The 14,538-nt window shown below is 37.7% G+C and overlaps 1 protein-coding gene across 1 annotated transcript in view; it reads right to left on the reverse strand.

Moving 5' to 3' along the window:
• CLTC (clathrin, heavy chain (Hc)) overlaps positions 1 to 6,164 on the reverse strand; it is a 64,509-nt gene extending 58,345 nt beyond the window's left edge. The window contains exon 1 of the mRNA XM_012648427.1: positions 5,824 to 6,164. Within this exon, the coding sequence (XP_012503881.1) occupies positions 5,824 to 5,865 (42 nt within the window). The 5' untranslated portion in view covers positions 5,866 to 6,164. The remainder of the gene's footprint in view (positions 1 to 5,823) is intronic.
• Positions 6,165 to 14,538: the final 8,374 nt, after the last annotated feature.

A 14,538-nucleotide genomic window follows, 5' to 3' on the forward strand; every position in this document is an offset into this window, starting at 1 on the left:
AAATATTGCCCTAAAAACAAACTAGAATACTAGAATCAAAGAACACCATAGTATAGATACAACTGTGGTATATTCTGTAGTTCTAATTAAACAGACCATTTACCAAATTAGGCAATGTGCCAAAATGAAAGAACAAATATTAAAAGTCTAACTGTCCACTAGCTGTGTGACTCTACAAGTTACCTGCTATAAACTTTACTTTCCGTATCTGTAAAATAAGGCTAACCCTACTTATCTAAAGGGATTCTCTTGCTACTTAAACGAGATAATGAACATAAAATATTTAACAAAGTTCTTGGCACACAGTAGGTGATCAAATAGCTATACATGGCCAATGTATTTTGATTTTGTAGATTAGATTTCAGGACAATTAAGATTTGATGATAGTTCTTCCCCTGAAAGAAAAAAAAATCTTGTGTCTTCTATAACCCAAAAGGAGACTCACCAAGTATAAGTCTGACAGATGGGTTTTGCATAATACATTCAGATCCAAGCTTTCAGCCATCCCTTGAGTTAAGAGCATTAGCCACATGCACTTGGCCAAGAAAGGGGGAAATTAGATACCTAGAGCTGTAAACTTTGCTATGGCTCACAAGACAGGTGAGCCATATGATTTTACGAAGTAGCTTTAGCATGGCACATACGCAAATGAATTTAGAGAACCAGGCTCATTGTAACAGAAAGGACTAAAACATCAGCTATTAACTTACTTTCCATTTAAGTGAGAATATTCATTTCAACACTACCACCTTGAAAGAAGACATATATAATAACACTAATAAAGGCCTGACTGGCACTCCATATGGATATTTCATTATATATGATTCATCAAGTTTTTCAAATGGGTTTAATCAAGGAACACTAATTAAAAATACACCAGTGGCACACAATGAGAACTCATGGAATAAAAGGTTAATTAAAATTTTAGTGGAGGCAGTTTCAGAGCATGATCAGTTTTATATCATATTAATATTTGTATTAAATTCTGCACAATATCAAATGTTCAAATACATAAATGATCCACAATCAAGTTGACAATATCATGGTTGGAATGGTGTGTGGACAGCCTTTGCCAAAATCAATGCAAATAAGAATGAAAGGTACAGTCCGTCTTGTTTACCACTTTGTCCCTAGAGTCTAACACAGTTCCTGATATATAGTAAGAACTCAAATCTTAGGTGAATGCACTAACCCCAAATATTTATAAACCATAAAAATCTAGTTCTGCAAATGACTACTCTATCATTGATTGAGATACCTGAATAAAACATACTACACAAAATACTACATAGCAAACAATTAATGCTCCTGAAGTGCATTAATTATTATCAAGTACTTCCACATACAAGATCATAGTAACTCTGTGAGGTAGTACGCCTTAATAGAGAAAAATCAACACAGGTTACTGTTTTCTCCAATATGGAAGTCACAGGCTACATATGATACTGAGCACCTGAAATGTGGTTACTGTGACTAATTTTAAAGTTAATTAAAATTTAATAACTGATAATTGATTCAATTATTGGAAAACTTAAGTATGTTAGGAATCACTGATATGCAAATCTACTTTTCTAACTATAAATTTTATGAACTCTAAATACAGATCATGTATTTCCAACAAAAACGGGGTGGGAACTGATATGTGCTCTATGTATAAAATACACACCATATTTAGAAAATTCAATACACAAAAAGAATGTAAAATATCTCAGCAAATTTTATACTGACCACACACTGAAATAATATTTTAATGTAACTGAGTATACTCAGTTAAATAAAATATATTAAAATTCCATGTGTCTACTTTTAACATGGCCACAAGAAAATTTAAAATTACCTATGTGGCTCGCATTTTTTTTCTATTGGACAGCACGGGTCCCAACAACCCCCAAACCTCTGCTCTGTCCACTATACTACATTAATCATCTTTTAATAAACAGAGAAAAGTCACTCCTCTGAACCTAAGTCCAACAGAAAAAAAGCACACTAGGATACCGTACAGCTTCTCCTCTTAAGGCCAATTATTCCATTTATTTGAAATATTTTGCATCAGAAGACCCAGGTACAAATACCATTTTGACACTGTTCCCAATACTTGGAGTCTCTTTCTTCACTTCTTAGGCAATGAGTGAAGATCTGAAAGTACCCAGCCACAAATCACAGCACATAACAGCATCTCAAGTACACTGCCAGTTGTCATTCATCACCATCACTTTCCAAAAGCGACAGCATTCAGCTAAAACTTTTGAATAATGAATGCTTTAATTTTAGCTAACAAAATGTTCTAAAACACACAATAATTTATCTGAGTGGTCAAATGTTCAATCTTACAAAGCACATCAGTATCGCCTATAATTGTATATTCCAATGTTGTAGTCAACTGCCACATACAGCTATTTACCTTCAAATTAATTAAAAAGAAATAAAAGAATTAGGTTCCTCAGTCATAAAAGCCACAATGCAAGTGCTCAATATCCCTATGTGGCTAGTAGACATTTCCATAATTGAAGAAAGTTCCACAGGACAATAACTCCCAAAGAACAAAAACCACATCAGTAACTCTGACAGAAAAAACAGCTTGTTAAATATAATTCAAATATACCATATAGGATTAAATAAAAGCATTGAAAAATAATTTTGCCAAGGTGAGGAATAAATGTCAACAGACCTTTTAAAACCAAGATACCCATTCCAATTATGGTCAGAAACAATTGTTCCAAGAGCAAACTACCAAGGTTCCTAAAATCATGAATTTCACTGCACATTAAAATAAAAATGACTGTGGTTCTACAGACACACCATTCTATGCCTTCAATTATTTCCTAATCAAAGTGAAAGCATTTTCATCAAAATTAACCACACCTATTTAAGCTAAGTTGGCTGCTAAGAAAATCCTGAAAATTATGATGTATCTTGAACTTGGAAGCTATTCCCAGGCTAGACTGCAGCATAATTCTAGGCAGTATCTCGTACAAACAGTGCAGCTAAGCACATAGCACATTCCAGTACATTACTTTTTCTTTGCAAACCAAAATAACCATGGGAAGAACCCATTCAACTCAACAACACATTCCATGCCTGCATTTATGGATCAAAGGGCAAAGAAAAGGGTGGGGAGATTTTTAATTAAAGACCCAAAGAACCCAGGAATACAATGGACTGTGTCAACTGTCATACAGATACTTAATTTGCCAAAAAATTGAGAATTGCAGGCAACATTTTACACGTAGCCTAGGATTTTTTCAGAATCTGCAATTCTAACAATGTCTTGTCTTGCTCAAATAGGCACTCATCTGTTGACTGCTATCAGTCTAAACATCCTAAAAAAGAAAAAAACCTTCAGAACTTAAAATATTAACATTCATTTGCTGCTGTTCCAAGCCTTGATGACAGATCCTTCCGTTGGCCAATGTAGTTAAAGGGTATAAAAATAAATTCATTTACAGTTCACCTTTTGAAGTTTCACAAGCTAACACTATACTCATACTTAAGTTCCTCTTCCCCTCCCCCCCAGTTTTCCTAATTGTTTTAGAAAATTTTCTGCTACTTAGCGAATTGGCAGAGGCTCAGAGGTGAAAAACCCAAGATGCCAATTAAAATAATCTTTATTAATTTTAAAAAAGGGAGGAGATAATGTGAAGTCAAGAGATATCCTCAAAGAGTTTGGTGATTTGGGCTTTTTGTGCAATTAATTATTATCAGCTGGAGCATACCGTCATACCAGCTAAGCTTAGGTTTAGGCATGACATAGCACTCCAAAAAATATAACTAAACTTTTCAAGTATATTTGCAAAGTTGCTTTATACCCAAAATCTTCGAATTATGTGATAAGGAAATGGCTTCACTCAAGTATTGGAAAAAACCCTGAATCATTTAGCAATTAGACCTGTATTAAATCTGTCTTCCATTAGTGACAAGGTTGGATTCCAATCTTTGGGATCACTATCATTAAATTCTTGTCTCCTCTTTAATAGAAATGAAAAGCTATTACTCAAACCATCATTGGTCAACAAATAAGGTTTACTAGTTGGCTACACATCTGCCATGTAGAATAAACAGCAGCTGTACCTGCTTCTCTTGTGTATGGTTTACAAACATTTGTTTGCAGGAAGATATTAGTGTGAGGACAAGCTCATGTTTTTCCCTGTACACTCAACAATACCCTAACCCTCCATATTCATTTGCCACTCTACTTTAACAGAGATAACCACAGCGATTAAACTTGGATTGATCATAAAAATAACTTCTCCATGTCCACTCTGTCACTTAGCATTTTTAACCTTTTGTAAAATAGTGTTTTTACTGTCAAGGTCTATTCCGTCAGATGTGTTATTTGAAAACTATAAATGACTAAAAAAACTGCATTATTTAATTCATTTTGTGGGTAAAGATTTATTATTCTTTAATTTCAAGCCGTAAAGAATTCCTTGCTAGTGCAAGCAAATGTGATAACACCTGTAAAGAAATATGAAATTATGTTACTCATATCCTGAATATTAAACCTTTTTATTAACAAGAATCCTTTATGTATGTTATACCAATAAGAGAATGTAAATAAAATTGCCTTCAATGGTAGAGTCCAATAGGTCACTAATATTAGTGTCATATCATACTGTTATGAAATCAGCCCTTCAGAAAATGAGCTGAGGCAGGCTTAAGGGGATATTTGAAAAGAAAGCAAATTAATATGAATAAATTATTTCAGCTAAAGTAAAAACCAGGATTGAAGAACCACGAAAATTAGAGGCTCTGAAGAGACTTAATTCAGTAAAACCTTCTAGTGGTCACCTGCCTAGGCTGGCCATTGGCATGCTGCCAGATAGGACAGTATGCTGCCTCCAGGATAAGGAACTGTGGGGAAGAACTCTAGAATCTACTAAAGGGAAGCTAGTTACCTATAACCCTGCAGTCTCAGAACAGGTGTGCTCTATCCCGAGGGCTCTGTTTAATTCCATGCAATCCTGAGGATGATAACTCACATCAATCCCACAACTACCTGCTAGACTCCAGAAGACCTCAAGATAACCTCTGGTAACTCTTTCCCACCTTCTAGAACCAAAGGTGAGGAGAAGGGATTAAGAGCCACATCATTCCCAGAGAAATCAAGAAAGGGGGAAAAAAAGCGAGTTCCCCTAGGGGCCTTAACCCCACGCACTCCGACACTGGCATTGCCCTAGGAAATGCATTCCCCCATTCTACCCTCTTTCTGTTCCTTCAGTGACCTTCTGTCCCTACTGCCTCGGGGAAGGCAGGAGACAAGCCACCGCCGTTCCCCCCACCCCCCACCCCCGGGAAAGGTGCCTTTCTCCGTGGAGAGCCGCAGAGAGAAGAAAAAAGGTTGCTCCTCCCCAACCCACCCGCCCCACAACTCCTGGGTGCAGACACGATGGGGGAAAGAGGAGAGCAATGGAAGGTGACAGCCCTGCTTTGGCCCAGGGGGTGATGAGACTCCTTACTCTGAGAGACTCACTGAAGAATCCTCCCTCCCACCTCTCTACCCAAATGAATGAAGTGAATAAAATGGGAGGGGTGAATTAGTACGCCCAATTCTTGGCCATCCAGGAAGCAAGACAGAGAGGCCTTCGGACCCAGGCCTGGCCTCACAGCCCTCAGCCCTCTACACTCCGACGCTCGTCCTTTCCATACAAGCCACATCATTTAACCCTTTAAGCTAAGATAGCGCCCCCTCCTCCATCTACCCCAAACACGGATATACGCTCCCCACCCCCCGCCAGACCCTAGCCTGCCCGGGCCCAGACTCTAGCTTCTTCTTTCCTTCCTACACCCTCTCCACAGCCCTCACCAGCCCGGGCCCGGCCGCACCTGGAGATGCTCCTGAAAACGAATTGGCAGAATCTGGGCCATGGCGCTGTCGGGGGGTATGGTCTCCTCCTGTCACTGGGGCTGCGGGGCAATTGCTGCCCGGACTCTCCAAGGGAGAGGAGGAGAAGGGGAGGGGGGAGGCTGGGCTCAGCAGGATTCTCTCCGGGGACGCAGGAAACTGGCAGGCAGACGAAAGAGCTCGGGCCGGGGGCGGAGGCTCCAGGGGCCGGAGAGCCGCAATGGCGGAACCGGGCGCAGCGCAGACTCCGGAAACGGCTGAGCCCTGCGGAAGGATCCCAGGGACAGAACTCCGCCCAGTCGCCTCACGCCCTCCGCCTTATGTACCCTTCCGCGGGGCGCCGCGCCGCGGCCGGGCGCAGGAATTCGGGGCGCAGTGCGGGGAGAGCCTGGTTTACTGATGCGGCACGAGGACAAATAGAGAAACTGGAGGGACTACTTTTTTAGACTCATCACTTTCCCCAGTCTCTAGCTTTTTCCTCCCTCCCCCACCTTTTTTTTTTTTTGCATTTTGCCACATCATGCGACTCTGAGAGACCGGCGTCATTTCCGTAGGCGCTTTAGGTCCCACCCACGTACTTCCAGGTGCACGTGATGCTCATAGGGAAGGGTCGGCTGATTGCTGCCAGAATGGAGAGCGGGTTTTGTGGAAATCAGGTGTCTCCTGGGACTGAGGTGGCTGTTGGGCCACCTTAAGGCATGGCGGGTGCTGCTCCCTTCCCCTGCGGCCCCTGACTATTTCGACTGAGCCCCTTGCGAAAAGGACGTGGCGTGGGCAGATGGGCCCAGCCTCCCGCCCTCTCCGTGACTCAGGGAAACGGCCCCGCTGCAGAGCGCTCCCTTGGCAGCTGGCTGCAGCACTCCTCCCCCGCCTAGTTTCATACAGTGGGTGGTTTCTTATATCCCTGGGAGGGGGGAGTGAAATGGGGTTGAAAATCCTCCCTGCCCTTACACACGCCCTTCTGACGGTTAGACAACCTGACGCGCGGATTCTAAGTAGAACCAGCATTCACTTCGGGTGTTGTTAGAAAATTAGCTCAAAGGACAGTGAAGGCCATTTATGAGGTATTTCAAGCTGGCCTTACGATAGCTTTTCTTAACGTTTCTGCGGACATTTTGGCAGACATGTATCGGCCTAGCTTAGTAATGTGTCTGATGAAGAATTTGAGTAGCATAAATAATGTTAAGTGATTGGACCAAAATTGTTGCAGGAGGATTTTTTAGTCACATCAAATTTATGAGTCTCAAAATTTCCATAAGGAGGGTTGGCAAAACATCAAGGTTCTTGGAGGAAAGGGATTAACTATGAGCCGTGTATTTCAGTGGGGACCACCTCAACGTTGCCTGTAGGTTAACAGTGTAGGCTACGGCGCTTCAAAGCTAGAGCATCGTATCTTCTAACAGCACGAAGGTATCTATGGCATTCATTATCAATTAATAAGCTTCCCAGTACTTTCTTGCTAAAGTATAAGCTGTAATAATATTTCATAATAGCACCAATGAAGGATGAAAGAATTTGGTTCTGTACCTTTTTCATCTTTATAAGAGATGTGATCCACCCCCATCTCCCCCCACCCCCGAAAGAGCTCCAGAAAAAAGCACCTCAAGTCCACGATAATTTTTTTTGGTGCCCTTTTCAGTTGAAGAACACAAAACCCTATTGGGTATATAATAATTTTGTGTGTTAAGCAGTTTTGCTCAGAGTGAGAAGTCTGCTTAATCATTTTAGTTGCTTGTAGTGTTTTTCCCAAAATATTTACTATGTTTCATATACTGAGGATGAGAGAAGAATCTGGCAGGAAAGGGAAAGGGCAGACACTGCAAAGAAAAGCTTAGCCACCATTTTCTAAGAGTGAATATGCTTCGTTTTACATTGTTAACGCCAAATACTGAAGATGCTTTGTGTTCTCCAACATTTGAAATGACCTTTCTAATATCAGTCTAATAGGTGCTTTAAGTCCTTTTTGGAAATACACAAATTCTAAATTAAAATCTTAAGGAAGTTACTGTTTTTTATTATAGTATTGTAGTAGCTTAATCAGGTTACATTTCAATCTCAGAATCTGGGATACAAGAGCTATATCATCAATGGGTTACTGAAATTTATTAATAAGTATCTTGCATTTTCATATAGACCCTGCAACTTTAAGTACATTTAGAATACCCAAAGCAATTGATTTTTAACTTAGATATTTGATGTGCAATATCTAACCAAAAAGTGCACTCAGGTTCTGTTTAAAGTGACTGCTGTGTCATCACACATAGAAATCTAATGAATGCAATGTTCTGAGAAATCATTTAGGGAGAAGAAAAATAGATTATGATATTCTGGATCCTCATCACTGACCCTTCAAATCAATAAATCCAAAATTTTTCAAGAGAAAAAAAAGTCCAGATTAACCTTAAAAAACCAAAAACCTACCTATACTTTTTTAAAAATCTATAATTTGGGTGGGGTAGTAAGAGACGTTTTTTGTGGGAGTATGCTGTTCTTGCTAATGGTGTAGGGGCAGGAGAAAGGTTGTCAAGCCCTGTTAAGTTACCTAAGCAGTACCTTAATTTCATTATTTTCAGGCATTACCTTAAATTAGAGGGGAGAATAGATAAGGTAGTAAACCAGAAAACAAGTCCTACATTCTAGAATGTTTTTTTCTATGATATAATAATCTAAAAAATCTAATCAAATACTCTAATAGTCTTAATAGGACTGCTATGAATGAATCATTCTGGCTTTTGGTTTCATGAAATGTTTTAGCAAGGCAGCCACGTTAATAAAATAAATGGCCAAGTTCTTTCAGTTTGAAACTATTTTTGTCAGAATGTTCATCAACAGTAGGTCCTTGTCATGAGTCACAAAAACTACATTGAGTAGCAAAAATTACATTGCTTGATCTGTTATTTTGAGGAGTGCCACCTTCTCAAAACCTTATACAAGAAACCTATGTGCCACTAATTTTATGCCTTATAACAGTAACTATGATTACCCCCAGTGGAATGAGACCTCAAAAAAACTCTTTCACTGCAGGATTCCTCTGCAGCTGTTCATGTTCAAGCAGCCATGGCACTAAGGTCCCTGACTTTTAAAAATTTGATCTTTTAAAAACAGCTTGAATTAGCTGCATTGTGAAAGTCACAAAGCAAAGGCACTTCTCAGATATTCAGAGATTAATTTTAAATCAGAACTTTTAAACTAATCCATTGTACCAAATATTTACAATTCAGATTTTAACAAGCCATGAAAGACATACTTTAGTATTACCCAAGTAAGATACCTGGTTTTGCCATTTAAACAACTTTGAAACATCTCCCTAAGGCCATTGATAGAAATCCCAGTGAGATAAGACTGACTACATCTTTATGTTTTCATGCAAGATAAAGAACAGCAAAAAGATAAAGACCTGGATATCAAATGCCAGTAAAAAAAATGTCCTGTATAAGGCATTGACTATAAGCAAGGCTTCCCCTCAAAAATGAAAAATGAAGGAAACATTTTCAAAGCAAGAAAAAAAAATTAATGGCCATTTTATTTCAGTATGAAATGGACTTGAGCTTATACTCTTAACATCATTCGCTAGTCAGGTTTGTATTAAACCTTTATATATTTATATAGACAAGTTTTGTAAGGTATCATGGATGGCAAGATCTATAGTTAGATCTATAGTTAGTCTTTACCCTGTATCAGCATTGAGCATATTCCAAGTGAAAAGGCAAAACCAGTCCTGTAGGGATTCAACCTGGAATGCAGTCACGTTATATAGGCCCCTCCCATGTTTTCTCAAGATTAAATCAGATCCCCGCAGAGGAATGGAGTGGTTCATGACATTACCTTAAAAAGTCATCTCACGAAAGTTGGTTTAAATATAGCAATTCACAGAACATTGTGGACAGAAAAACCCAGAAGCATTTTAACTCTGATGATCAATAGAGGGTTAGATGCCAAGTAACAGTCTCTTTCACATGCAAAAACAAAAGTCACAAGAAGCTCTGTAGCTCACAAGATCTATAAAATCTTATATCAATGAAGATGAGAGTGTGGAAACGGCTGTTAAGGGCTTTTTTATTTTCCTATTTCTAAATATGTAGAACTCTGTTTTCACCCCCTAGAGTTATCACTGTTACCGGTTCAAAGCAAAACATGACCCACAAACATTTTCCCTTAGCAATTTTGAAGTTTTGTTATACTCTAGGGATAGTTCTGCTAGTAGCAATGCACATTTGTAGCCTTGTTAATGGTAGTAAACTCTCATTTTCCTCAGAATAGTTAAGGACTGACACTTGATAAACAAAGTTTTGGTTAACTCAATACTAACAAAGTTTCAAGGAATTATTATCTAATGTTCTTCAACAAACATTTTTCAGTACCTACAATATAAAATTAAATAATCAATGGTAAATTCTTTGTAAAGACTTTTTGAAAAAAATTGATATGGGCAAAGCAATTCTGAATCTTGAAGCCCTCAGGTTCATTGCAGTTAACAGTTTTTGTATAGTACTCCTGCAAATGTAGCCTGATCTGAATATGTACCAAACCTAGGACACACTAGAATTTACTTTTTTTAAAATGCCTTATCTTGTCATGACTGTTAAAAGTATATTATTATGTAAAAAACAAACCAAACATCTGGTTATTTCCTTTTCCTGGTTGCTCATATTCCAAATAACTTTGAGTTTAGGGTTCTATGTATAGAACCATACAACTACTATTCATTCTGTAACACTCCAGTGATGAAAAATATATAGCATTCATATGAGCCTACCTCATATTTATTGATTTAGATTTTATTTTTCTTTTCTGAGCCAGCCCCATTAGCACCGAGAAAAGTTCTCTAGGTTAGTTCCACTGGCCACTGACCACTAGGGATCAGTAGTTCCAAATACAAGTAGTCTCTCCTTATTTACTGGGGATATGTTGCAAGACCCCCAGCGAATGCCCAAAACCGCAGCTAGAACCGAACCTTATACAGTATATACCTATGATAATGTTTAACATAAATTAGGCACTGTAAGAGACTAAATAATAATAAAATAGAACAATTATAACAACATACTGTAATAAAAGTTACATGAATGTGGTCTTGTTCTGTCAAAATATCTTATCATACTGTAGTCACCTATTTTTGGACCACAGTTGAACACAGGTATAAGGAGGGTCTACTGTACAAAGTTTTCTACATGGTGAAAATAAAAACTAACCTGATAAAGACAGCTCTTACAGTCTATATATTTTAGTTACTGTCTAGCTGGGCCACCAGATTAGATGTGGAAATGAGATTAAATTAAAATTCCATTTCTTTAAAGAGCACTAAATAAAGTAGCAGACTAGCACATAAAGGCACACTATAAAAGGAAAACTCCAGCCCAAGCTGACTTTAAAATATTTCTACCTGCAAGAATAAGTAGCACTCAAATCATTCTTCATTTGACCTACTTAGTGTTAACCCAAGATACAGACCACACATTGCAAAACACCCTTCTTGAGGTGACACTGATAATCGTTCCATTGTTTAACTCTGGTTCCTCTCCCCAATCACACAAATTCTCACTTTTTGTTTCAGTCCAAGTCCTACTCTTCCTTGAAAACTCAGCTTAAAATTCATTTACCTTATTACTCCAGTTATTATAGCATTTATTGACTGCACCACCCATTTAATTCGAAGCCTCAGCTAACTTATGCTGTTAGTAATGGAGTTAGCACAACAATCATTTATAAATACATCCCATATGCAAAGCACCATACTGGGTCCTGGGCTGTATTTTAGCTTAACTTATCTCATTTCCTTTATTTTGGCTGAGAATCAAGTAATAATATTATTAGGTCAGAAAAACATGGATATTTTATCTGGACAAGTAAGGTGATTAATTATTTTCTTTGAAAAATCTTTAACAGTTTCACAAGGGAATTTTATATTATTTATATAATATTTATTTTAATTTTAAAGGAACAGCTAACAAATCATAGGATTACTCTGAAAATCTTTCGGAAATATTAAAATTTATTGATTTCTGATATTATGCTCAGTCCCATCGTCTCTGCTATGAAGAAAAGAAAAAGTAAAAACCAGAAAAAATCTGACATTTTGTTAAATTAAGACCTTTTCTTGCAAATGAAATGTTCCTTTAAATTAGAATGGGAATGTGGAAAGCAGCTTTTCTGGATTCAAGTACAAGTGGTAAAAAACTGAAATCGAAACAATAATACTGTCATCCCTTAGTATCAGCAGGGGTTTGGTTCCAGGACACCCTCCCCAATACCAAAATCTGGTAGATGCTCAAGTCCCTTACATAATATGGGTGGTATCTGCATATAACCTACGTATATCCTCCTGTATAGTTTAAACATCTCTGGATTACTTATAATAACTAATACAATGTAAATGATATGTGAATAGTTGTTATACTGTTTTGTTTATTATTTGTATTATTTTTTATTGGGTTTTCTTTGGAATATTTTCAATCCAATCTGCAGCTGCTTCAATCTCCAGGTACAGAACACCAGATATGGAGGGTTGCCTGGATTTCCTGACGTGAAAAATATTAATATATGAAATTTGAATTTCATTCTCCATACAGTTTATTGGGGCACAGTGATATTTGTTTGTTTATGTATTATCTGTTGTTGCCTTCATACTACAATAGCAGAGTAGTTGCAACAGAGGTTGTATGGCCAAAAAGCCTAAAATATTTACTATCTGGCCTTACCAAATTCAAATCAGGTAATTTTATTATTTCCTATATACAGTTTGAACATATTGAAAAATCATTAAATATCTAAATATGCAAATTAAGATAATAATGAGGCACCTTTTTGTCTATAATTAAAATATTTATCAGGGACCATAAGGGTGTAATAAGATTGGCACTTTCTTTCTCCATTGCTGGTAGGAATATGAACAACTGGTTCATCTGTTCTGCAAAGCAGTTAAAAAGCATGTATCAGGCCGGGCGCAGTGGCTCATGCCTGTAATCCTGGCACTCTGGGAGGCTGACGTGGGAGGATTGCTTGAGTTCAGGAGTTCAAGACCAGCCTGAGCAAGAGCGAGACCCCATCTCTACTAAAAATAGAAAGAAATTAGCCAAACAATTAAAAATAGAAAAAATTAGCCGGGCATGGTGGCACATGCCTGTAGTCCCAGCTACTCTGGAGGCTGAGGCAGGAGGATGGCTTGAGCCCAGGAGTCTGAGGTTGCTGTGAGCTAGGCTGACGCCATGGCACTCTAGCCCAGGCAAGAGAGTGAGACTCTGTCTCAAAAAAAAGCATACAACAGGAGCCTCAAAAATCACTTTTACTGCTGTATAGAACTTGACTATAAGAACATTATCGCAATTTATTAAACCTTTTCCTTATTGATAGCTATACATATGTGTACTGTTTTCAAATTTTTACTATTAGAAACAATGGTATATTTATTTTAATGAATGTTGTATTTAATATTTTTATGAATGCTGTATTTAACATTTTTATGTATTATGCAATATTTAGTATCAGCAACTGATGCTAAATCTACAGAAGTCAAATTTTATGAGGAACAGAATATTTTATAGAATTTCAAAGAGTTCCTAGGATTTAAATCTAGAGATGAATTTACTGGGTTACAGGTTGTACACAGCTCCAACTTTACTAGATACTGCCAAAATGTTCTCTAAGAGCAATTTATTCTCCTACAGCAACACTTTTCAGGCATATTAACTGTTGCCAATCTGGTAGGAATGACTGGCATCTTACTGTTATTTTCATCTGTATCTCCCTAATTATTACTAGTAAGGTTCATTATCTTTCCTTATTTATCAACCATTCCTGTTTCCTCTTTTATGAAATGACTGACCATGTCCTTTGCCCATTTTTCTGTTATAACACTTGTCATACTTTCTTTTTCCTCTGTTTGGTTTAGTAATTTGAAGGTGAATTCCCATTCTTTGAAGAACAAACTCCTCCATAACCGCCGCCTTTCCTCCAAGGTTATTTCCACCGTCTTCCCTGAACTAGATCCAGCATTCCCTTGATACTACTTTTCTCACAACCCTCTCAATGGAAATTGAAAAATGGAAATTCTTTTTATCAATACCATTGCCACAATTATCTCAAAGCTGTACTGATGTCCTTCCCTTCTAACAAATCCATATATCCCACAAAATAATTCCAAATTCCACAGGCTGGCTTTCAAAGCTTTCCATAATCTTACCCAACCAACATTTTCAGCCTACTACTACTCTCCTACATATACTCTATGCATCAAGTAAGCTGGACTGTTTTCCACCCATATCAAACACCCCCTGGGAGTTTCTAATTCTCTGTCTTGATCCATGCTCTTCCTAGTACCCATCTGTTTATCAAAAATTCATCCTTCAAGGAAAGCTCTCCCTTCCAATATAATACCAACAAATAAATATAGAAAAGAATTAAGAAAAAATCACCATTTTGCAACCCTAAGAATAAAACTGGATCAAGTAAGAATTGATGATGAATCCAGATGGTCATATTTTGAGGAATATTTTACATAATTTCAAAGTATCTCCCCCCAAATTACTTAGGAATTATAAGAATAGGTTGAAGAAAAAAACACCCTAACCAAGTATAATCAAAGTCAATATAACCAATAAGGGACAAATGCCATGTACCTCCAGATGTAACATCCAAGAAAGACACTGTATCACTTATGTAGTATATTCTAGTCAAAAACGCACGACCAAGAAGAAACA

This window comes from Propithecus coquereli, unplaced genomic scaffold (genome assembly GCF_000956105.1).
Source record: "Propithecus coquereli isolate 6110/MARCELLA unplaced genomic scaffold, Pcoq_1.0 Scaffold285, whole genome shotgun sequence".
NCBI lineage: Eukaryota > Metazoa > Chordata > Mammalia > Primates > Indriidae > Propithecus > Propithecus coquereli.